The sequence below is a fragment of the Phocoena phocoena genome, chromosome 10 (genome assembly GCF_963924675.1).
Source record: "Phocoena phocoena chromosome 10, mPhoPho1.1, whole genome shotgun sequence".
Classification (NCBI taxonomy): domain Eukaryota; kingdom Metazoa; phylum Chordata; class Mammalia; order Artiodactyla; family Phocoenidae; genus Phocoena; species Phocoena phocoena.
The window spans coordinates 48589140-48615748 of record NC_089228.1 but is presented as its reverse complement, the minus strand read 5'-3'; the positions used below and the strand labels follow the sequence as shown (position 1 = coordinate 48615748).

Below are 26609 nucleotides of genomic sequence, written 5' to 3'. Positions count from 1 at the left end.
TTTGTTGACCATTGATAGTTGGCTGTTTGGGGTTTTTTTGCATCATCAGTCATTTCCCTCACCTGAAAAATGATGAAAAATAATACAGATGTTACACAAGAACATTTGCAGAGAGTCAGACGTTAAGACATTTGTTAAAAATAAATAAGGTAATATAAGCTCTCCCATCCATCTGGTTTTGATGGATGAAATCATGCAAAACAAAATCATCATTTTCTTTTCTTCCCCCCACTTGTGCTTTAATTGAAATTTCCCAGACAGGTCAATAGGTTTCTCTTCAATTCTGTGCTCTCACGTTTCACTTCAAATTAGCTATTTCCATCATGGTTGGAAATTCCTTCCTTTTCTTGTGCCTTAGGGTTGTTGTTATGGGTGAATTGTGTTCTTTCTGAATTAAGAGTTGCCAACAACTGCTCATCCACTCAACCATTTTTTGTGTCTGTTCTCTGAAGCAGATCTCACTATTGCAAAAAACGAAAACATGCTTTTCTAGGGAAGAGCTTGCTGGAGCTAGATCCTTATACGTTCTGTCAAGTGTGAAGACCCGGTGACTTGTCCAACCCGTCTCCTGGCTCTGCCCTTCTGACCTCAGCTTCAGAGATGCCCTGAATCCCTGAATTCTCTCTTTAGTCCCCAGGCCACCAAGCAGTGTTTCATTTCTTCCTCTCTCTTGCTCCTACCCATCTTTTTTTTTTTTTTTAATAATGTCTCATATACATTATTGATACTATGTATAAAATAGACAATTGATGGGAACCTACTGTGTAACACAGGGAACTCTACCTAATGCACTGTGGTAACCTAAATGGGAGGGAAGTCCAAAAGGGAGGGGTCATCTGTATGTGTATGGCTGATTCACTTTGTTGTGCAGCGGAGGCTAAGACAACATTGTAAAGCAACCGTACTCCAATAAAAATTAATTTTAAAAAATAACAACATCTTTGAGACACATACCTTAGAGTTTACCTGTTTAAAGTACGCAATGCAATGACTTTTTCCACAATTCTGTTTATACAGAGTTGTGCAGCTGTCACCATAATCTAATTTTAGAACATTTTCATCACCCAAAAAGAAACTCCATACCCATTAGCAGTCGTTCCCTGTATTAGTCTCCTATTGCTGCTGTAACAAATTACTGTGAACTTTGTGCCAAATTTATTATCTTACAGTTCTGGAGGACAGAAGTCTGAAAAGGTTTCATTGGGCTAAAAGCAAGGTGTCAGCAGGGCTGCATTCCTTTCTGGAGGTTCTAGGGAAGAATCTGTTTTCTTACCTTTTCCAGCTTCTAGAGGCTGCTGCATTCTTTGGCTCGTGGCCCCTTTCATCTTCAAAGCCAACAATGGCCAGTTGGATCTCTTTCACAATACATCTCCCTGATTCTGACTCTGTCTCCCACTTCCCTATATAAGGACCCTTGCCATTACATTGCACTCACCTGGATAATCCAAGATCATCTCTCGATTTTAAAGTCAGCTGACTAGCAACCTGAAATCCCCCTTGCCATGTAATGTAGTCAGTTTCCATGGATTAGGACACGGACATCTTTGGGAAGCCATTCTTCTGCCTGCCACACTCCTCATTCCCCCTTCCCCCCAGCCCTAGGCAACCACTAATCTGCTTTCTATCTCTACACATCTACCCATCTCTTTTACTCTCCTTCATCTTCCATTTCTTCCTTCAGTTTCATGTTCAGCCTTTGCTCCATCTCCTTTCCTGTACGGTCTTTTTGTGGCCACCATCTTTTCTCTCATTTCTCAGGAGATAATGGGCTGCTGGAAACAGAAAATAAGGAGGACTGTGGTGGGAATGAGAGGGGTAGAGTTTACAGGACCAAATGCTGGGAAAGAAAAGAGGTGCACAGGTGTCATCAAACAGTATTAGCAAGTGATAAGCTGTAAGTTATGGAGAAACCAAACCAGCTAGATAGTATAGTAAAACAGCCCTTTCTGTAAGTTAGGTCATTTGGTTTGGGGACAACCCACTTTTTCTTTGAGGGTCTCAGTTACCTCAAACTGTAAAAGGAAAGGCATTGGACCAGATAAGTGGTTCTCAAAGTATGTTTCCTGGGCCAGCAACATCAGCATCTCCTGGGAACTCATTAGAAATGCAAATCCTTTAGCCTCCACCCACCCCCTCCCAACCAGACCTACAACTGCAGAAACTCTGGACATGACCTTGCCCCCAATCTATGTTTTGACAAGCCCATCTGATTGTTCTGATATGTGTTAAAGTTTCAGAAATACTAGTCTAGATTATTTCTGAATCCCCACCAAGTGTAATAGTCTATGAGTAAATTTCCAGGTGTGTAAAAAGAAATATAATTTTTAGCTGGAAGAATACAAGAAAATGCTAAAGGGAAAGAAGATAATTTGAAGGTTTGGGGATGTTAAATGCATATTTGAAAAATTTCTATTTCATTGAAATCTCTCATCATTTGATATTTCACTTCACTTCAAGTCATGAGCTTCTGTATCCTTCCGTATCTCTGTGTATCATTTCAAAGGATTTTAGAGTATATATTGCAGGACGTGAAATGAAGATCTCTGTTTCTATTAAAACTTGCCGTGTGTGTCTCATACCCACAGGTCTATAACACTGGGCCAAGCACCCTTCCTGGGTCATCTGTCAGCATCTCTTTCCCCAGTCGTCTGTCACCTGGAGGAGCTGAGATGTTTCATGTGCAGGAGATGGTGGTGAGTTCTCATTTGTTTTCACACTTGCTTTCAGGCTCAAGCCAGCCCATTCACATTTTGTATTCCACCCAAGAGCCCAGAAAGGTTAACTCATTCTACCTTTGGAAACATACCTGGAGAAGCCAGGAGACCTGCAACACCTGGATTTCTACATTGAGACAGCTTGGTTCATGCCATGAGAAGACCTCTTTGGGGATGGGCAAGCGTCAGTTATGAACCTGACTTCTGGGATGGACTTTACTGGCTCTGGGAACAGCTGGCAACTGTCTGTAGTCTTGTGCGTATCTGAATGTGTTTTTCTAAGGGGAAGATCCCCAGCACTCATAAAGATTCTCATAGGGCCACTGATACCTGGAGGGTGAAGGATTCGTTCATAAGACAGAAGTATATGTTGAAACTCACGGTCATGTGCAGAATATGCCATTCAACTTGATCCTAAGTCAGCTGTAGATGATTTTCTCTCAACTAGGATATGATTGTTCCGCCCACCTCCTTGGCTTCTAGGACATCACATTACCTTGGCTTCTCCTTTGTCACTGGTTTTCTCCTCATCTCCCCAACTTCTACAGGGCCCAGGGTGTCCTTTTTACCATCCTTAATCTTAGAGATCTCCCCCAGACTCATGGCTTTATATTCAGTCTGTACTGATGACACTAGATGTTTCTCTCTCTAGCCCAGATCTCTCCCATGAATCCCAGACTTTGACAGTTAACTACCTTCAGGCCATCTCTACCTGGATGCCTAACAGGAATCTCAGTCTTCTGCACAGCTGAACTCTCAACAGTATCCCTTCAAACTTGCTTCCCCCCATGACCATCTGCATCTCAGCAAACAGCTACTAAGTCCTTCCAATTGCTTGAGTCACCCTTGACGCCTTTTCCCCACAGTTCACATCTGATCTGTCAGAAAATCTGATGTCTCTGCCCTCTCAACAAATCAGAATATTACCGCATTTGACCCTTCTACTGCCAGCACCCTGGCCCAAGGCACTGTCATCTGTCATCTGGGTTATTGCAGTGGCCCCCTCACTCAGGTCCCTGCTCCTGCCTTGGCACCCCTGCCATCTGTTCTTGCCCCCCCTGCCATCTGTTCTTGCCCCAGCAGCAGAGCCAGCCTTCCAAAATCTAAGTCAGGTCATGTCATCCTCTGCTCAAAACCCTCCAGTGGCTCACTTACCCCGCAGATTCTTCCAGCACCTCAGCCAGCCTCACAGCCTGTCTCTTGCCCCTCTCTGACCTCTCCTCCTCCTCCTCCTCCTCCTCGCCACTCTCTCTACTGCAGTCATCCTGCCTTCTTGCTGGTCCTAGAGCATGGCAGATATTCTCCCACCTCCTGAATTTTGCACTGGATCTTCCCTCTACCCAGCATGCCCTCCCCCAGAGAGCCACGTGACCTCCGCCCTCACATCCTCCCGGTGCTTACTCAGATATCACCTCCTCAGAGAGGCCCTCCCTGACCAGCCTTTGTCCCAGCACCCCTCATCCCCTTTTCCTGCTTGTGTTTCACCATCACCCTCATCACCAGCTGACATACCATGTATTTCCCTATTTGACCAGATTATCTGCCGCCTCCTGGCCCCATACAGTATAAGGATGGGGATTTCTGTCTGCTCACTGCTATATTTCCAGGGCCTCCTATATGCAATGCCTGGCATATATTATATGCTCAATCAATATTTGATATTGAACTGAAAGAAAAAACCCACAGTATAAAACAAAAGAAAGAGTCGTTTACTCTTTCTACATGAATTCAGGAAAAGTTTCATGGTGATATAAATCGCCTCAGTGTGCCTGAGAGTCTGGAGTGGCTGGGCGTGAGGGTGACCCCTCCTGGGAGGGAGGGTGCTTGATGGTTGAGAGAGTCACTACATAAGGAGAGGGAGTGTGGTCCACGTTGAAGGCACCACTGACTTGTTCCTTTTGCATGGGCACGTGAGGGACAGCTAGCCAGACAAAGGGACAGCCTCTCCATGGATAGCTTGAAAATCAGGGCAGCAAGACCCATGGCATGGGACACATCTGAGCCCACAGGAGGCTCAGAAAGCATCATGTGATGGTGATGATGGTCTCCTGCATTGCTGTCTTCTTGGGTCACATGGGCTGAAACCCTGGACCACGGGAAATGTTGAACGCAGAATATGTGCCCCTCTTGGCTTGCCTGCTTGGCCATCCCCACTGCTCACGGTATTCCATTCCTGCTCCACAAAGTGTCCGTGCCTGGGCGCTCTGCTGAAACAGCGGTAGAAAAGCCCCTGGTGTTCTGCACCTACAGCTACCACGGTTTGAGCTTAGCGTGAGGTTCCTGCCACCCACATGCTCCCATCTGCCTCCTTACATAATGTTCATCTCACCAGCCACTCCACCTTGTCCCCACAGCTAGGGGTGCTTTCCTCACAGAGCATGTTCTATAAGCCGTTCACATAAACATCTATAATGTTGTAGAGAAAAATGCTCCCCCATGGGCAAAATTATTTATTGAGCAAAACAGGAAATGTAAGTCACTCAGATTCTGAAAGTATCTCAGCACCAAGTCCACCCCCTTTTCTCTTTACTGATCATCCGACCGAGCAGGAGCCGCTCGAAAGGACTTTGGGACGTGTTTATAAATAGCTGGCTTGGCGGGAAGGCATGAGAAGTGGTTTCTCTGACGATTTGCAGAACTGCCTGACTGATCATCCAGCTGAGTGGACTCTTGAAAACCCAAGTGCTGTGAGCTGCCTGCATTCCGTTCTCTGAGTTCTCAGAAGCAGACCCTTTGGATTTTCAATACGGTACTGAGAATTTTCAAAAGTATGTAACAGAATTCTCAAGGACAGCCAAGCCTTTGCTTGGATACTCCAGCCCGTGTTGAGGCCCTTGGCATTTGTGTGGTATGGAAAATCAAACTCACTGGCAAATTCTCACTAAGCAAGTAGTGAAGCACTGTGTTCTCATGGACAGTCATCACTGGAGACCAGAATGATGATGAGACTAGAAGTGTAAAAGCCAGTGCATGATGGATGCAGTGATGAGGCAAGAGGCTGGTGGGCAGCACACCCTCTACCCTAAAGCCCACTGCGCTGAGAGCAAGGGCGTCCTGCAGCTCAGCCAGGTTCCCAGCCTCGGCCCCTCCCTTGCTCAGCAGCGCCCGTGAATGCCTACTGGGGCAGGTCATACAGCTCGTGACGTCCTCCACTCTGGCCTTTCGGGACTTTGAATAGAGTGGGGCTCTTGTTCTGGGTATTTAGGTGGTTTGGTGCAAGTCAGACTCACTCCTATTAGGAGAAACCAGTACTCCTTCCTTGTATTACATTAGGAGGGGCCCCTAAGACCTGGTGGCATCCCCCCATACCTCAGCCACCACCATCCCCTAGTCTTGGATAGGCCCCTGGGCAGCCAGGAGCCAGCTACCTCCTCAGCCAGCTGAAGCCCAGGAGCAGAGAGCAGACATTGAGAGAGGACGTATCTGCCATCCCTCCCCACACACCACGGGACCCTCAGATTGTTTCTCTCCCTTCAACAGTGCCCGTGGTATCCATCATCTGTATAGATTGCTGAGGGTGGGCATACTGGCTGACCCCACGGGTCTGAGCTATCACCCCACCTAAGGCCCCGACTCTGCAACACAGTTTTCTAACTGTTGGTTCAGAATTCATTCAGAAGTATCTGGGGCTGCAGCCAGGGTCCCTGGACAGGACAGGCCTGCCTCTACGTTTCACCAGAGAGTCTTTTGTTCTCCCGAAGTGTTTTTTTGAGGTCAAGCTGCCTGTGAGTGGAGAGTGTCTTTGCTCACGTGGGAGAGATTAGTATAGGAAGCCTAGTGCAGTGAGACTCCTTTCTATGTCCACCCAGCTGAGGTTCCTGATCTCCTTCCCTTAGAGCAAGTGTTCCGAGCCCCACCGCCCTGCTTGTGTTTTATTTAGAAACAGCCTTGGTGGTGGCCTGAGGAATGACCTGCAGTTTCCATTGCCTGCCACCCACTGGGATTGTGCCGAGTCCTGTGGGGACGCTCGACTCCCCACAGCACAGCCAAAGCATGGGCAGGCCACCACGATCCTAGAGACCATCAGGAGGCCTAGTAGGGAGGACCATGAAAATAACAGAGAGAGTGAGACAGGGGAAGAATGACAGACTTCTTCGGCCCATCTAAAATAAGAATCATCACAGGGACTTCCCTGGCGGGCCAGTGGTTAAGACTCCGCACTTCCACTGCAGGGGGCCTGAGTTCGATCCCTAGTTGGGGAACTAAGATCCCAAATGCCGCGCAGTGTGGCCGAAAAATAAATAAATAAGATAAAGATGAATAACTAAAAGTTATAGCAGAGTAGACATTTCCCCCAGAGGTACAGTGCATGTTGATAGTTGAAGTGATAAAGATTAATTAAAAAAATAAAAATCATCACAAGTGCTGGATCATCCTTGATTTATTCTGCAAACACTGACAGAGAAAGCACCAGTGACGTTCCAGGCTCTACTAAGAGGAATAAATCATGCAACACTGGCAGAAATTCAGTCTAGCAGGAGGCAGATCTGTGAAATGTAATTGCAGTGCCATGTACCAAATGCAGTCATGGAGGCACACCCAGACCCAGGGATGTACAGAGGTATGGACCCCACCCTGGGGAGGGGACAGCAAATGCTTCACAAAGCAGGCTTTTGGAGTCAGGGCTTAGGGGATGTGTAGATGTTCACCAGGAGAACACGTGATGAGATCATCCCAGACAGAGGGAGTGGTCAGCATGTGTAGGAGTACAGTGGAGGCCCTACCTGGTTCTCCATTCTCTCTGCCCACCTCTTATACATACAGGCAAAGGTGACTGTTCTCTGCGCCTTCTGCAGGGCGTACAGCAGATGGATTTCTTGGCAGTGTGACAGGGAGTGCTAAACCACTGTCATTTCCCGTGACAGTTGGTGAGGTTCTGGGGTGCATCATTCCTTCTGAGGTGTATCATCTGTGTTTGCTCATGGACCCGCACCTTCATTTCTCTTGACTTAGGATTAGGGAAGGCCAGGCACCCTGCTCCCCAAGGCTAAGCACACGTCGTAGACGTTGCCGGCAAATGATCAGGCTGCTGCAGGGGAGAGTGGCTTCTGTGGGCCTGACTACCCGTGTGAGACAAGCCATAGGCACTTGCTTCTGAGAGAAGGTTCCTGTTTGGATTGAGGATACAGCTTCTCTCACACAGCTTGATAGGAACCTGCCTGGAAAATGTAACGACCTCACTTTGTTGTGGGCCTGCTGCAGAGATGGGCCTTTTAGCAGAGACCCTGAGCACAGGCAGGCCTAAGAGAGGGCCAAGGTAGCACATGTGTCAAGCTTTATGGCTCATGAAGGCAAGACCTTTTTTTTTTTTTTTTTTTTTTTTTTTTTTTTTTTTTTTGCGGTATGCGGGCCTCTCACTGTTGGGGCCTCTCCCATTGCGGGGCGCAGGCTCAGCGGCCATAGCTCGTGGGCCTAGCCGCTCCGCGGCATGTGGGATCTTCCCGGACCGGGGCACGAACCCATGTCCCCTGCATCGGCAGGCGGGCTCTCAACCACTGCGCCACCAGGGAAGCCCCAAGGCAAGACCTTTTGAACTTGGGTGGGATCCTGCTCCAAACTTAAGTTTACTCACAGGGGATGAAGGTTCAGGGGAAAGGATGGGAGGTCGTCTCAAGACTCAAGCTTCAGGTGTTGACACTGAAAACCTGTCTGTGAGCAACTTTCTGACACTGGAGAAGGAGGCTTAGGGGTTTGGCTTCTAATAATATGCAGGAAGAAAAAAGTCATAAATGACTTACAGAGAGCGAAGGGCTGGAACTTTATTCCAGGTGAAAGTCCTGGGTCTTTCAAAAAACTCTAAAAGTAATCTAGAAGAAACATGAAATAAATACCATACCCTTCTTTCTTCCTTCTGCAAAACTATCTGAAAAGGCTTACCTCTCTGGTTTGTTCTGTCCCTACTATATTGGGCAGTGATTCTAAAGAACTGACATGATTTCCAGGAAGTAAAATTGGGTGGGAATGAAGGATAATATTCCAAGGAGACACATCAATAACTTTGCCATAGGGTACCATTAGGATATTGATATCAATATAATATCAATACCAGTATTCATTAGAATATCCAAGTTGGTGGCAAGACTTATATCTTAGTAAATTATAACCTCCTCCTTCCCCCCCGCCAGTGCATGTGCACCAGACAGGGATGCCCATGATCTAATTTCTGCCAAAATGAGTCAGTTGATACTGGAACCTTAATTAATTTGTGATGAGGATCTCCATATCCCTACGAAGAAAAGATGCACCTGATATATCAGTGACCACACAGTAGCTTAAACTTAGAAATGGAGGACTGAATTGTTTTCCCCAAGGATGATCTGGGGAAGACAGATCTGCTTAATGAAAGCGGTGCTGGGACCATCAAATTGATCACATTTGATCAAAGGCTAAAGAGTGAAAAAATTTCTCCTGAATAACTGACAAAAAATGAATACCACTTAGTGCTGTCCTGAGGCTTTAGTGGCTTCTTTTATGTGCTGTTAAATTTAATCCACACAGCAGCCCCATAAGGTAAGGTCATTATCCCAAGTTAAGGAACCAGAACTCAAAGACTTGCCCAACATCACACAGCTAGTAAGTAATAGAGCTGGGTTTGTAGTCAGATCTACTTCCCCCTGTACTACTGTGCACACCCCTCCTGGGCGCACTGCCCACTCCCCAGTCACCAGAGGCAGACTCAGTCAACAGAACAGACAGAAGATGAGCAGACCACCAAGAATCACCCACTTAGCATCTACCCCAGGACAGTGAGGCATCAACTGCTATCAAAAGAATAACTAACACCAGAGGGTATATTAACGAGGCAAACAGAAGAAGATTTTAGAATGAACAAGACTGATGTCTTCAGAGAGATGCAAAAAGACAGTATTCCCATGAAATAGAATAAACAAGAGTTTTGTAAATTTAAAATTTTGATCATTCGAATAAAAACCTTAGTATATTAGCTGTGTAGTAGAATGGATATAAAAGAATAAAGTAGTGGACTGGAAACTTGAGGGATTTCTCAAGAATGTAGTATAGAAAGACCCAAAAAAGGCCAGTTGAACTTTTAACAATCTGGAATGAAGATCTAAATGCTCTCAATATAAGAGTTAGGAGGCTGGCAAGATGGAAGTGAAAGCAAGCCAAGATTCTTGTCTTGTTTGGGGGAAAAGTTTGTGTACCAGTTAACTCAAGGCTTTGATAAAAATAAAGTTTAAACATGCAAAAATTTTAATGGCAACTTAGAAGAATAAAAGCAATGTAGGACATCCAAACCACTAAAGAATAAGAAGCATTTAAAAAGAAAGAACTCATGAAGAAGCAGGTGAAGGAGAAACAAAATTTTTACATGTATATATATATGAGATGACAAGAATAAATCCAAATATATCAATAATCAGAATAACTGAGAATGAATTAAATGCCTTAGTGAAAGACAGACTTTCAGATGTGGTTTTTTTTTGACCCAGGCATAAGTTACTTGTAAGAGACACACCTTTAAAAATGACCCATAATGTAAGGCATTCAAAAAAAAAAATAAGGCAAATGCTAACAAAAAGAAAACAGGCATAAGAATATTAATAACAAACAAAATAGAATTGAAGCAAAAAATTGTTAAACAGGGCCCAAAAAGTGTATTTCAGAATGATTAAAGATACAATCCAGGGCTTCCCTGGTGGTGCAGTGGTTGAGAGTCTGCCTGCCGATGCAGGGGACACGGATTCGTGCCCCGGTCCGGGAAGATCCCACATGCCGTGGAGTAGCTGGGCCCATGAGCCATGGCCACTGAGCCTGAGCGTCCGGAGCCTATGCTCCGCAACGGGAGAGGCCACAACAGTGAGAGGCTCGCGTACTGCAAAAAAAAAAAGATACAATCCAACGATTATTTGTAATATAAATGAATTTTTATATAACCAATCACATAGCTATAAAAAACATATAAAGTAATACCTGACAGAAAAACAAGGAGAAATTTACACATTCACAGTTACTGCAGGAAAACTTAATACACTTTCCTCAAAAATCATGAGTATTTGAATAATGCAGCTAACAATTGTGATCTCTTAGAGAAAGACCAAAATGAGTCAGAATGTCTGGGTTTCATTAGTACTTGCCTGCTTACCAGCTTTTGGTAACCTTGAGGAAGTCACCTAAATTCCCCAAGCTTATTTTCCTCCTCTGTGAAATGGACTATCTACTTCACATGGTGAGGATGGAAGAAGTTAATGTATATGGAGCAATTAGTAGAGTTCCTAGTATGTAAATAAGAGAATGCACATTCTTTTCAAACATGTGAACATTCACAAATTACCCATGTATTGCACCACAAAAGCAAATCCCAATAGAATTTCAAAAGTAAAAGTAATACAAGCCACATTCTCAGACCACAATGCAATAAACTTGGAAGCTGACAGCAAAAGTTTAGCCAAACAACCAACCAAAAACAGAACTACTTGGGAATTTTTAAACACCATCTTAATTTACTTTTTAGATAAAAAAGAAATCAAAGAGGAAGGGATAAACAAATTAGAAATGAAAGACAGTGAAAGCTTGTTCATATCAAAACTAATGGTTGTAGACAAAACCCACACAGAAGAAAATGTCACTACTCATATACAGAAAACAGGAAAGACTGAAAATAAGTGACCTAAATTGACAGCAAGAGCTAGTAAAATGACAATAAAATAAATTCAACTATAAGAAAATAAAGTGAAGATATCATTGAAGATAAAGCAAAAGTCGTGAAATGGAAAAAAATCAAAAGTATTCTACATCAGTAAAACGGGGGCTTTTTTTTGTCCAGTAAAATAGATGAACTTACAGCAAATTTGATCAGGAAATGAAAAAGAGTGGTAATGCCAAAAAACAACCCTAGAAATGATCAAAGAACTACACTCACATGGAGAAGATTTTTAAATTATAAGATATTATTTTCACAATATAATGCCCACAAATATAAAAAGCCTAAAAGAAGTGTTATGAGGTAAAAAGTCCAACTAGACCAATTACCTCAGGAAAAAATATGAGTAGTATACAGACATCAGATTATAATGCTGTACACCTGAAACTTATATAATTAAAGAAAAATGAAGTGTAGTCAAAGACTTGTGCCTTGAAAAAGCACAAGACCCAGATAGCTATTTAGGTAGGCTCTACCAAGCTTTCAAGGAACAGATAATTTCTTTGTTATATAAGCTGTTCGGGAGAGTAGAAAAAGATGGAACAGCTCATTCTAGGATACTAACATAACCATGATTCCAAAACTAGAAATGGAGAATGGGCACCAACACAAGAAAGGAAACTGCAGGCCAACTCACTTTGAAAACAGATACAAAAATTCTAAATAAATGTTTGCAAATCAATTCCTTTTGGAAGAATCTATCCTGAGTGAAGAAGGATGCAATCCAGGAATGCTAGGTTGATTCTCCATAAAGAAATTAACATTATTCATTCTATTAATAGTTAAGGGATGAAAGATGATATAACCAGATGGTTGTCTTGATGAGGGCTTCTAAAAAGTCAAAAATTAAATTTAACATCCACTTTTTTTTTTTTAACTTCTAGTAAGGAAGGCATGGAAGGGAACTTCCTCAGCTCGACAAAGGTCCCCTATCAGAACCTATAGAAAACTCCAACCTGATGCTGGAACATTAGGAGCTGTCCCACCTGTGGAGTGGAGGCATGAGTTCCTGCTTTTGTCTCTCCAGTTTAGCAGTGTTGGATGTTATAGGAATAAAAAGAAATGAATAACCTTTATTGTCAAGAAAGAAACCAAAGTATCCCTATTGCAAACAACGTTATTGTCTCCCTAGAAAATCCAAGAGAATCAATTGACTCAATATGAGGCTTTGTGAATGCCACAAGTGAAAGCTTGGGCACACTTAATAAACTGCCTGACCTTTGAATGCATTCCCCAAGCCACACACAGGTCCATCGACTAAGGGTGGAAGCCTTACTGGATCAAGGTATTTCTGTGCAGCCCCTGACCAAACATTGACTGATCATTAAGCTATACTGATCCAGGACAACCTCTAGGAAACCAGGTTTAAAAATAAAAACAAGTGTAGAAAAAAATTACTGAGCAGAGACATTAGAGGCTACACACTTCATGAGAAACAGGCTCCACAGAATAGTCCTGGCAAGTCAGTAAACAAACAAGCAAAACCAAAAAAGAACTGAAAGAAAAGAGAATACAGCCATCCCTCAGTATCTGTGGAGGATTGATTCCAGGACTGCCCTATGGATACCAAACTCCATGGATGCTCAAGTCCCTTATATAAAATGGCATAGTATTTGCATAGAACCTACACACTTCCTACCATATTCTTTAAATAATCTCTAGGTTATTTATAATAACTAATACAAAGTAAATGCTATGTAATAAATAGTTGTAAATACAATGTAAATGCTACATAGATTGTTGCTGGAAGGCAACAAATTCAAGCTTTGCTTTTTGGAACTTTCTGGGATTTTTTTTCCCAAATATTTTCGATCTGTGGTTGATTGGATCCACAGATGCAGAACCTGTGGGTAAGAAGGGTCAACTGTAAAGAAAAACAAGTAAAACCTCAGAGACCTGGGGACACCATAAAGCATAACAAAATACACATATTTAGAGTTCCAGAGGAGAGGATAGAGAGGAGGGAGCAGAAGAAATATCTGATGAAATAATCACCCCAAACAATCGAGGTGTATAAACTCCTTCACAATAAATGAAGAAAATTGTCTATCCATTTGGGAAGAAATTACAGAAAACCTGTACCTCACTTAGAAAAAAATGGATGAAAAAATTATATGTAAAGAAGAAGAAGTAGTATTAGTAGAAAGTGCTGAATATTTTCATAATCTTTAGATGGGAAAGCTCTTCTTCATAAGCAAGTCATAAATTCTAGAACCCATAAGAGAAGGCTGACAAATTTAAATCTATACAATTACCAAAATCTTGTGTGATCAAAATACATCATAAACAAAACTAAAGGATATTTGGGAGAATATACTGGCAACATAGTTCACAGACAAATAATGTATAAATAACTTATACAAATCAATAAGGAAAATGCCAAAAATTATAAAAATGGGTGAAGAGATAGGAACAGGAAATTCACAGAAGAAATTTTAATGACAAATAAACATTTAAAAAATTTAATGGCAAATAAACATTAGCCTCACCAGTAATCAGAGCAGTGCAAACTCAAATGAAAATGAGGTCTTTCCCCCCATTAAACTCGCAAAAATTTAAAAGATTCTTAATATCCATTGTTGGTTAAGATGAGGACAAATGGGCACTCCCAAATACTGTTGGTGTGAAGGGCAATTTGACAGTAACTATCAGAATTTAAAATACGAATACCAACAATTCCACTTTTCAGATCCTGCCTCAGAATTCTCACATAGTATATATAGTAGAAGTTTCTAACTTTTTGATAGTAGATGTGAGTGGTCATTGTTCTCAGCTTAAATGTAGGCTTTTCCTATGTTGATGAAGTAGAAAATAATAATACTCCATTAGTATTCTGAGAAGGAGCTGTTAGGTTTAGGCTAAAAAAGTAGTAGTAATAATATTAATAACAACAATAATAATGATAATAAATTTTTATTAAGAATTTACTATAGATGAGGAACATTACTAAATACTTTACCTGGACAAATTCTTTTAATATTCATGATAGTTTGATGAGGAAACAGAGGCAAAGACAAAAGGGATGGCCAAGGTCACAGGGTCAGTAAATAGCTGGGTTGATGTCTGCTCTTGACCACTAAACTGTACAGCCACTGCAAGGCCTCATAACACCATTTTGTCTGGACTTGTAGCTGTCCAGCAGCCATAGCATCACCTGGAAGTGAGAAATGGAGAAAGGTAGAATCTCAGGTGGCACCCAGACTTGGTGAATTAGAATCTGTGTTTTAACAAGATACCCAGTGATTCCTTTGCACATTAAGCTGTGGTCTAAAGCACGTTACTTAATTCCGAGCTTCCCTTTCCTCATCTATAAAATGGTGATGACAGTCCTTGCCACGAAAGGCTGTTGGGGGGTGGGGGGGGTGGTTTAATCCACACCTTCATTCATTCAGCAAATGCTTTGCATGCACCCTATGGCAAGCACTAGGTTACTATGGGGAACAAAACAGACAAAAAATAATAATTTCCAGCCCTCGTGTAGCTTACATTCTGGTAGAGGCAATTAATAAATAAGTAAAATGTATAGTACATTACATAATACGAAATGCTTTGGAGAAAAATAAAGGAGGCAAGGGGGGTGAGAGTGGGGAAGTTTCTGATTTTAAATAGAAATGTCAGAGCAGGTCTTGCTGAGACCTTCATTCAGGGTTGGGGTGGGGGAGGACCCAAGTTGTTGCAGGAGTTTGTAAGGTCATCTTCTTTGTTCATAAGGCCTTGCCAAGTCTGTTTTCTGATAATTCTCTTTCCTTGATTTTGGCGCTACTTGGTTTCTCTCCTTTGCAATTCCAACCCCGCATGCTGCCCCTGCGTGGTGGTGTCCCGAGTCCAAACTGGAAACCAGGAGTCTCTTTGTGTGTACTCATCAGCACTCACTCTGGGGGAGCTCTCTTCCCAGAGTGAATCACTTATCTCGCTGACCACAGCAGTTGACAGTAACACTGATTTTTGAAGCTGGCTGGCTGTTAAGGCACATTTTGCGTGAGGAAAGTCCTGGGTTTTATGACTTAGTTATGTTTGGAGGGTAGTTGCAACAAGAAATCTCCCTGCAGCAGGCTTGCTGGAGGCCAAGACATAACCTGTACATAAGCCAAGCCTGGCACTTTAAAGCAACCCAGCAAATAACCCATAGCAAACTCAGTTTTTTTTTTTTCAGTGTCTACTACTTTCCCTTTTGGTGAACACATGCCTTTTTTTTTTTTTTTTTTTAATTGAAGTGTAGTTGATTTATAATATCATGTAAGTTTCTGGTGTTCGGCACAAGGATTCAGTTTTATATATATATATATATGTATATGTATATGTATGTATGTTCTTTTTCAGATTCTTTCACCTTATAGATTATCACAGAATATTGTGTAGACTTCCCTGTGTTATACAGTAGGTCCTTGTTAGTTATCTATTTTATACATAGTAGTGTATGTATGTTAATCCCAGCCTCCTAATTTATTCTTCCCCCTACGCCCCTTTCCCCTTTGGTAACTGTAAGTTTGTCTTCTGAGACACAAGCCCCTTCACTCTCAGTTTTTTCTGTAGAAATTTCTTCCTCTCCTTCATTCTGTTTTTTCTGTAGAAATTCGAGGGCTCACCCTAAACCAAATCACCACTCATCCTGGTTAGAAGGTTCTTGCAAACAAGAATTCAAGGCTTAGAAACCCTCCTTAGGATGCCAAGTGTTTGGGTGATATTCATTCTTTTCCCTGATATCCTGTAACTTAAATGGTGTCATGTAAAGTTAACTGTTAATAATAGAGCTTATGTGATGAGAAGATAAGGGGGGAGGGGAAGAAACCCTTCTCCAATAGGGGCAGATGGATTTCCAGCCCTGGAGTGGATGGGGTGGGGGTGGGGTGCTATGGGATCCAACCCTCTGCCGTTGGACAGAATACAGTTGAGACATCTCCCCAGTACAACAGAACCATGCTTCCAACAAGTTCTCCAGGTTAAGCCATTCTGATATGCCTTGAATCCCATTTTTTATGACTATCTTCAGTTCATCATGCTCTAATTTCCTGACCTTTTCTGAGTTAAAATGGAAAACAGTTGCCTAGCTCCCTCTGTGGAGAAGTTGAGCTGTTACTTAGTCATTCTTCCCACTTCTCTTCCCCAAAATATCACAGTTCTTTTAGTTCTCTTTTTCCCATCCTAAGCCATTCTCTTGGTTCTCTTAGTATCTAAATAAATAAAAATTCAAAACTGAGCCCCTCCCTGGTGGCATAGTGGTTAAGAATCCCCTGCCAATGCAGGGGACACGGGTTCGAGCCCTGGCCCGGGAAGATCCCACATGCCGCGGAGCAACTAAGCCTGTGCGCCACAACTACTGAGCCTGCACTCTAGAGCCCACGAGCCACAACTACTGAAGCCTGCGTGCCTAGAGCCCATGCTCTGCAACAAGAGAAGCCATGGCAATGAGAAACCTGCACACCGCAATGAAGAGTAGCCCCTACTCACTGCAACTAGAGAAAGCCCACACATAGCAACAAAGACCCAACACAGCCAAAAAATAAAACAAAACAAATTTACTAAAACAAAACAAAACTGAGCCCCAAGTACTATGCCTTTTTATCCAAGCTCTCCTCATCACAAACGGTTATTACTCTGGCAGGGAGGACCTGATTTACCATTTGAAAATGTGCTTTCTACTCCTAATAATTCCCCAGTGTAGCTCTCAGAGACACCCTGAGGTTCTCTGTAAAAAGATCAACAAGGAGATCTTAGTGGCCAAAACCATGAGGTCCAAAACTCTGCATGATCCTCCCACCTTTCCAGGCCATGTTCTGCAACCTCCTCTGCCCCTAACCTCACCCCTGACCCTGTCTTCCAGCCACTCTGGACCACGAAGGCTGCTGACCCACCCACCATGCACTTCCCTGGGCCTCCTGACCTTACTAATGCTTCTCCCTTCCCTTCCCTCTGGCTCTGGAAAGCCCACTCATTCCTCCAGACCCAATTCACACATTCTTTCTTCCCTCAAGCCCTCCCAGATGCCTTCCCAGATCGTCCTGCCTCAGGGCCTTTGCACCTGCCTCTGCTGAGAACACTCTTCCCCCAAATATTTGCATGGCTGGTTCCTTCTCATAATGCAGATCTGAGCCCAAAGTTCACCTTTCCAGGAAGGTCAACCCTGACCACCTTAGCTAAAGTTGCAAACCTCCTATCAACTTTCTGTCCCATTACCCTGTGTGCTGTTTTCTTCATAGCACTCAGCACTATCTGAAATTACTGTTTTTAATTGTCTGTCTCCTTCCAGAAGACTAAAAACACCATGGAAGTAAAGGTCACAGCTGCCTTGTTTTCTGTGCATCCCTAGTGTTTGGTGCCCGGACTGTATGCACATATGCACTATATGCAGTATGTGCTCAAATAAATGAAAGCATTGGCTACTCCCACTCTGTTAGTATCACCATCACAAATATTTCTCTGGGCGTTAGGATAGGGTGTGTGTCCTTAGACACCTACACACCCTGCTGCACTTCTAATGAGCACCTCATACATTCCAGGAACTCGGAAAATGTACACTGAATTTCAGTCCCTGAGTAGAGATGTTTTGACAATTTCCCTTCACCCACAACAGAGGTTGCTTTAATTTCAATGTGGGAAAAAGTAAAAATGTAAAACTTTGAAATAAGGGGCTGAATCACTTATTAGAAATGAAGGCTTTGAAGAGCAAACTTAAACTCCACAAATTTTGATCAGAGATATTACGAAAACGTTCTCTCTCTCTCTCCCTCTCTCTCTCTCTCTCTCTCACACACACACACACGTCTGCTGATTTCAGTGATGACCTCAAACCATTTTTTAAATTTTTCCTTCTTTCTGCACATGTCTGAATGTGAGTTGAATAATCAGGTCCTGAAATGGGTCAGAATTAGGTTGGCTGTAATTTTTTTTTCTCAACAGAAGCCAAACACTTAGGGGAGATGGCTGATGGAATTCTGGAGCAAGAGTTACGTTCCTGGGCTCTTGGGTCAATTTTTTAGTTTGGCTGGAGGGAGAAAGCGTGTGTGTTTCTGGGCAAGCTTACACCTGACCTGCACCCTCTGGAAGGTGGGGATGAGCTCCAGCCTGGGCTGCGCGTGCACAGTGTGGTTCAGAGACTGCCCTTTAGCCCTTGTGGACAGAGCGAATGAATCAAGGCAGTAAGACCAGCTCCCCATTGGCTGAGGGCTCCACCTATCAGGGGTTGCGGGGCTCGTGCGCACGGCTGCTGTGACATCTAGAAGCATTAACGCTTTGTGGCAGCATGCACGTGATGATGTTGAGGCGCCTGTGTTCTCTGGTCTCCCAACACAAATGGGCCTTAGAAGTTGGTGGTTATGCAGTTTACTTTCCTTCTTACTTTTTTCATTCCTTAAGAGCAACATAGCCCTGTCACTGCAGGGGTGATGGGTTGTTAGCAAAGTTGATAACAGGAAATCTCACTGAAGATAAACAGAACACATCAGCCATTGCCCAGAAACACATGGTTCTCATTGAACCTGCCGAGGACTAATTGTGTGTGTATCAGAAGCACGAAAACAGGAAAACTCCTTTCTGATAGACCCACCAAGCCTCTTCTGACCAAAAGGAACTTTCTCAGCCTTGTTAGATACTGAGAAGTCATTATCTCCCCAGCTGTCAGGGTGCTAACTCCACTTAACTTTTCCTAAACATATGACCGAAAGCATGTTTCAGGACTCTCACGAAGTCTTAATAAAGCTTTAGATCCAACGAGTGACATCTAGGTTTCTCTTTTCACTGCTCTGATGCGTATCCCCTCAGAAAACCAGTGTAAGAGGCTAGACAGATGCTTATACCTGAAACATAGCGTCCAGAAAATGACTGTTACTTACCTTTTGGTAAAAGAGGAATAATAAAGTGATGCATCTAATAAATGCAGAGATAACTCAGTGATTCCATAGGTGTGTTGCTTTATCCTTTAACGTAAGATGGGTATGAGCTTCACTCTTCACTATAAGATGGGTCCAAGAGTTAGAACCGGAGCTTAAATAAGCCAGTACAATTCCAGGGACTGTGTTATGTCCCACATCAGGGCTACTGACTCATTTATTATTCAAATCAACAAACCATTCTGCTTCCAAAATGTTTCATTATCTGTGGAAGGAAAGTATTTTTGGCATGCACATCAAGTACTCAGATAACATTCTTATGTCTCTCTTTTTTGCTAAAGAGAATCTGACCACATCTGGAAATTCTTTGGTGTCACTGCTTCTCTGAAACTACATCCCATCTGTATCACTTAAACTCCAGTAAAAGACCATCCCCGTGCTTTGAAATGGGCCTCGTGGGGCAGGGCCGGGGTGGGGTGGGGGAGACTTGGCTTTCTCTGATAAAATGTAAATGAATGCTGTTTTACAGGGCAGGCTGGTGGTGGCCTGCACTCTTGACTTTTCAGCATGTTGGCCTGTGACACCCAGAGGAAATGGGTGTGGGGGATGGGGAGGAACACCATTATTTTAGCCAAACCCTAGAGCTGGTGGGAAAAAATCATTGCCTTTTATCATAAGAAGTGATATCTTTTATGAAATAATAGCATATTCATACAGAGGACAAAATTGTACGATGGATCGTGCTCTCTCTTTCCTCTGGAATGTTGGTTTTGAGGCTTTGCCCCTTTATTTCCTGTTTCAGTTTTGGTCTCAGTAACACACTGACCTTTCAGATCAAATGCAATTTTTCCCAGTGCTGATGGCCTTAAGGGATGGGGAAGGGGGTTGGGGAGGCAAGTCTTTCATTTAGAAGATAACTTTTCAGCTAGAAAGAGAGAGGACATCTGGAGTTGAAGTTACGGTCTTTTCAGGCTTTTTTGAGTTACTGTCTTTCCCTTTCTAGAAATTAAAAGGCACTAGGTCATTGTTACATTTCTTGCTCCTTCTGCTCCATTTCCAACTCTGCAGGTTTGTCAATGGGCTCTTATTTATGGACGGCTGTTCTGTGCTCTCATTTACACATTTCAGTTCAAAACCAGAATTCAGCTCTTTATTTGCGGAGTGAGGCTAGGAGGGCCTGTCCAAAGCTAGAACCTCATATTAACTTACCTTGTATTGTTGTGATCATCAAAATGCTTCTCCTTTTTGTCTGTTTGTAGGAACAAATTGAAGTCTGTAGCTACACACAGAAGTAAATATCAGAAAATCAGAACTTGCCAAACTGATAAGCAAGGGGACCCTTTTCACAAAGCAAAAGAATTCATAACTCTTGAGAGAGGTCTACCAAAGGATGCCTTTGACAACTCCTACCTTTAAATGATGTGCACACACACAAATTGTGTCCTCAACCTTTCAAATACATAGGTAACATAGAGCTGGGCATATCCATTATAAGGAACTACCCAAGATGGTTATCACTGTTTTTATAATGTCTTTGCGGTTGAAGAAATCAGAGTGAATAAATGGAGACTTTGAGCACCTAACCCTTCTAGGTTATTCTGGGTCTGCATTATACAGTCTTGAAATGAATGGTGATACATAAAAGTATTTTTCTTAGGATTTATTATTAAAATGTTGTCATCTTTCACTGTTCTTTCGGCAATATCAAGAAAATCATAGCAATATGATTTAACATAAAAAATAATAAAAAGGGTTCTTTAAGATTGTAAAAAAAACTATCACAGTTTACGTTTTGCTGAATGGAAAATATGTAGCTCTTATTTCTCTTTCTAGTAGTAAACATCCTATATCGGCCTAAGTAACCAGTTGGTGTCATTTCTTGACCCTTTTATGAGGGCTATATTTATTTCAAACATTGGAGTCCTAAAATTAATATCGGCAAAGCCACTGTGGTCAACGTTCAGCCTCCCGTGGCAGAAAGGGGACTTATTATCTTCAGATACCGTGGTTCCAAGAGTAGGCAGTAGGTAATTGAATTAGCAAAGTACGCATTCAAAACATTCTCTGGGTTTTTTTAAGCTCAAGGGGCGTGTGAATTCAGAGGAGCAGGTGGACCCGTCAGGGGACGGGTCATGTTTACCCAGTTGCCATCAGCTGTGATCGGTGTCACATGATATGGAAAAGTGGCCCAGGGATGTAACAGAGAACAGAAAGTCAACGATTAACAGATAAATGTGAGTTAACATGAAACACATATTATTAAAAAATGAACCTATGCCCCCTTTTAATCCAGGTCATTCCAACAAACATAGTTTCTAGACCAGACTTTACCCAAGACCCACATTGGTGGAGACGCAAGGATTGGCTCCTGGGCAGAACTGTTGTCACTGAGTTTATTCCTCTGTTAATTTAATCTTCCATTTCTCTTTTATTTCCTATGTACTATGTCCAGGGAGCATCAAGCCGGGGACACTTTGGTGACCCTTCCCATCCCTAGAACCCAGCCAGCTGGAATATGGTTAAGGAATGAGGCTGATGCTGGTAGAAAGGGGACATCCATGCTTTAGCCTGTTAAAAATATACCAGTAGGGCTTCCCTGGTGGCGCAGTGGTTGAGAGTCCGCCTGCCGATGCAGGGGACACGGGTTCGTGCCCCGGTCTGGGAAGATCCCACATGCTGCGGAGCGGCTGGGCCCGTGAGCCATGGCCACTGAGCCTGCGCGTCCAGAGCCTGACCTCCGCAACGGGAGAGGCCACAACAGTGAGAGGCCCGCATATCACAAAAAATAAATAAAAATACCAGTAATAGCAAAAATAATAATAAATATACCAAATATACCAATAACACCAAAAATATACCAATAATACCAATAATTAAGGAAAAGTGGTTCCTTAATTTTGAGACATGTTAATCCACCTTCTGGATAACTTCCTACCTCTGTGATTTGCCTACAAGGCCCTCCTCTGTGTCCAGGCTCACCTCACCTGCCTCATTTCTGGCCACTACTCCCCAACATTCATCCAATGCTTGACCACGTTGAACTCCCAGGCTCTCTAGACTCAAGCCTACTGTTTGCACCTCCATGCCTTTGCACATGCTGTTCTCCTCTGCCTGGAATTCCCTTCCCCTGCTCCCTTTACTCTCTAGAGGTTCTCTTTTCCTCCAGAATTCACCTGCAATGCCACCTCCTCTGAGTCAGGGATGCAGTTCATGACAGAGACTGACTTGTTGGCTGAGAGAGAAATTTGTAGACAAGATTGACAATCACAATAGGAGCCCTGCTCTGAGGGCTGTGAAAGGATAAACCATGAGATGATGGAACAGAGGCTGTGCATCCTGGGTGCAAGGAAGGTGGGACTGGACAGGGAGCTTCATGGTGGAGACTTTGGAGATGGTACTCCTTCCACAGTCAAAGCTGACAGGTACATAACAGGTTCCTTAACCTCTCTGGGCCTCGGTTTTCTCATCTGTAAAATGGGGGTGAAACTTCAGGAGACCAGATGTCCCAGTGTGCCTGGCTCATACCTGATCTATGTCTCTCTCTTGCTATTCTGTCTGGTTGACTCCCTGACTTCATTCTCAAAAATATCCCCGTTTAGATAAGAAATTATATGTCACTTACTGATAATAGTACCCTCTGTGAGTGGGTGTTATAAGGATTCGGTGTATCCCATAGCTCTTAGAATAGCACCCAGTGTTAGCTAGTATTATTCCCATTTATATTTGCTTAGAGATGGGACCTTAAGCAGCTGGAATTGGTTTCCAGGGTGATGTGCTTGGAGCAAGAGACTTAGAAAACACATTGGAGGACTTTCCTGTCCCTCAGGCCCAGGGACAGGGACTCTCTTAAGGCTGCTGTGTTCTGGGAACCTGGGAGAGACCTGTGTCCTCTCTCTCACTCTAGGTCAGCCAACAGCAATAAGTACCTTCTACAGACCCCTCTTTTGAGGCCACAACATGTGGCCACAACATGTGGCCCCTCAGTAGAGGCCACAGGAAATGCCGTTTCTTACAACCCCTTTATCAGACCACCACACCCTAGAGAGTCTTCAGCAAAAGCTGTAGAGGTCCTTTTCCACCTGGTGGCAGGTAATGATAAATTCGACCCAGAGAGTTAATTCCCTTTTTCAGTATTTTACCCATGAATCAGCCCCAGTTCATACTTTAAACCCAGTATTTCATGAATGAGGCTTTGCCAGGCTACCTGGAGTGCACTGAGGACACTTCATCCTCGGATAGGCCTGGGCCCTTGAAGACTTCTGACTATGAAGGTTCCTCTGACCCAGGCTCACCCGGACTCTGCCACCAAGTGATGTCCACATTCTCTTGGGCTCCCCACAGTTTCCCAAATCACCACCAGTTCTTGGTTTCAACTTGCACAATGTTTTCTTTGGGGTCAGGATGAGGGGAGAGGCGGAGGCCAAATGGCAACAGCAAACCCTCAATAGCTGCCTTTGCCAAATTCAGCCTTAACACTGTGTCCTGGATCCTCTTGTCCTTTTTTGTGTGTTTGGTAAAGTTCTTTTATTCACATTCCAGTAGATACGGCCTATTCCAGCTCCCAGAGGTCCTGGGAGATGAGCAGCCGTGTCATGGAAAGCATTTGGACTCAGAGAGTCTGGAAAATAGATGAGAAGTGGGTGGACAGGGATGAGCAGGGGGCAGTGGCCGCAGAGTCCCTGGCCAGCCACGGAAATGAAGCTGTTGGATATGAGTGCCATAGTGCTTGGATTGTCTGCAAGAAGAAAACCTTGCATCTCCTTGATGATTTCACCACCGGACAGGGTGGTTAGAACCCAGTTGTGGGGGGTGGGTGCTCAGTAATTGCTTATCTATGTAGCAGGAGATTAGGTGACCCCCGCTCTAATGAAAATGCAGAAGAATCCTCAAGGGGCATAATTAGCAACTGAGGACAACCATAGTGATCACGTAGGCCACCATCCTAATCTCACAAGTGGGGAAACTGAGGCCCCAGAGACCTGAACTGCATCAGCTGTTAGGAGCCCAGGACCGTCGAGTCCATCAAGGCCATCTGTGCCCCAGGATTCCTTCGCTGGGTGCTGCTTGCTGCCACCAACCAATCATGTGACCTTGGACGAGCCACGGAACTCGGGGCCTCTGGCTCCTTACTGTCAGCCGAGGCCATGGGACCATATGATCTTGGAGCTGCCTTCCAGAAACAACATTCCAGGATGCTCTGTCTCCCTTCCAGCCTGAGACAGCATGGAGTGGCCTGGCCTCCCAGCCAGCAGGCACTTTATCTCCCATGGAGCAGAAGTGGGTCAGGGTGGAGGACTTTGGGATTCCTGGGCTTGTAGGCTCATGGTTCCTTCCCTTTGACTGGGGTAAGAACAGGAAGGGATGGTTTCCCTCCACCTCCACCCCCCACCCCCATCCTCAGCCTCTGGACCTAAGAGGCAGGGAAGTGGTTGCAAACAGGTTTCTGGAGCTGGATGACCTGCGCTCCAGCCCAACTCTGCTGCCTGCCCCCTGGGAGACCTGGCCCCCCTGCCTCTCAGCTTCCCCATCTGTAAAATGCTGACAGTAATAGCACTCGCCTCACAGGGGTGCGCAGTAAGGGCTGCACAAGTGTCGGGTACCGTTTTGTCCATCACACACGTTCTATCCATGCACACAGAACAATCCCTTGTCCTCATGACCCTGGTCAGGGACCAAGTTGCTCATTTTAGCTGACGGGGCGTCTACAACCAGATTAACTGGTCTGAACCAGACCCATGCAGCACGGAGCAACCTTCGGCCTCCTTTGAGAGAGGACCACCCTGAACCTCCCGGAAAAACGTTGTTTTCCCTGATTGAAGTGATTCCCGTGTAACCACAGTCGGGAGCACGACTGGCCGAGACTTTCATTCACCACAGACTCAGCCTCCACTTCCCTCCTCCAGATTCCCCTGAGGCAGATCAGATGTCACATCAGATCACATCACGTCCCTGTCATCACTCTGTTCACAGGCCCCTAAGACTCTAGGGGAAAAGAGGAAGATGGAGCTCCAAGCTGTGTCTGTGCCCCACGTGTTGGCACCGGTTGCTCCTCCCACCTCACCCTGTGGTTCCCAGCACCCTCCCCCAAGGTGCTGGTGTGCTGTGGGCATGACAGTGAACCTGGCTGGGTTGGGACTCTGCTCCTACACTTCCCCTCCCTGCTTGGAAACCCAAATCGCCCACTGCAGAGCCAGGAGGAGCTCTGCCCCATATCTGATTTTAATTAGGAACGGATGCATCCTGCAAGACTCAGAGTCCCATCTCTCTCAGCCCAGACCAAATGTGTTTGGGGGTCCAGGCCTGGTCATCTCCACAGAAGAACATGAATCCCACAGGGCTGCAAAAGGACTATTTCTCCAGCGGCTTTTCAGCAAATGTCCACTCCAGAAGACAAACAGGAAAAGTGGAGACCCACATGCTTCTGAGTGAAATATGATTGGAATTAACATGAGCACACACATTCAAGTTCTCAAGTGTTCAATGAACAAAATGTTTTCTATCTGCGAGGTGCCATATATGCCCAAATAGAGGGCAACCCCCAAAGAACACAATCCACCACTTTTCTAAAGAGGTAAATTTAACAGACTTTTGGCCAACTTGACAGGAATCAGAACTGTGATTGCTTTTGGGCTGGGGATGGGAATTGACTGGAAAAGGGCCAGGGGAAACTTCCTGGAGGGATGGACGTGCTCTGTCCCTTCACTGGGGTGGTGGTTATGTGGGTGATTTCATTTGTCAAAGTTCATCAGATTATACCCTTAAGATCTGGGCATTTTTAGGGAATGTAAATTTTAACCTCAATTTTAAAAAAAATTAGAAAAGTAAATACCTACTTGTAATACTTAACCTAATCATGTAGTCGCACACTTAAAATTATAAAAGAATACTACATTAATTTATATTACTGTTTTTATTCACACATTTCACAAAATGATTTTATGCAGATGTGCATCTTTTGAGATCAATGGATAGCATTATTAAAGCCACTTTTTTAGTTGACAGTATTCCAAAGCTTCATCTTCAATTCATCTAATTTATTTGAAATGCGGAACATTTTGAATCCATGTTTGATGCTGAAATTTTATTGTAAGACACAAATACCCATTTGTATAACATTACAGCAGTTGTTTTTCTCATCTGTCTTAGAAGTGATTGTTCTTGATTCTCACGACATAATCAACTAATGTTTTGCTTTCCAAAAATGAGCTTTAAAACATTTATCACAACTTACAGTTGCACCCCACGAATAATCACCACATCTATGTTAAATCTCATTGCCTCCTTCCCATTAATTCTTCTAGTGACCTCGAAAAGCATCCAAAACCAACACTGATTGAGACTATTGTGGGAGGACACACACTGGTGTGTCCTCCCAGATTTTGTGGTTCGAATAAAGCAATTGAGAGA

General features: G+C 43.8%; 1 protein-coding gene across 1 annotated transcript in view; it reads left to right on the top strand.

Annotated features, from left to right (window-relative positions):
- ITGA9 (integrin subunit alpha 9) overlaps nucleotides 1-26609 on the top strand; it is a 350005-nt gene that overhangs the window by 287190 nt on the left and 36206 nt on the right. Inside the window, exon 23 of the mRNA XM_065885198.1 lies at nucleotides 2586-2693. Within this exon, the coding sequence (XP_065741270.1) occupies nucleotides 2586-2693 (108 nt within the window). The remainder of the gene's footprint in view (nucleotides 1-2585; nucleotides 2694-26609) is intronic.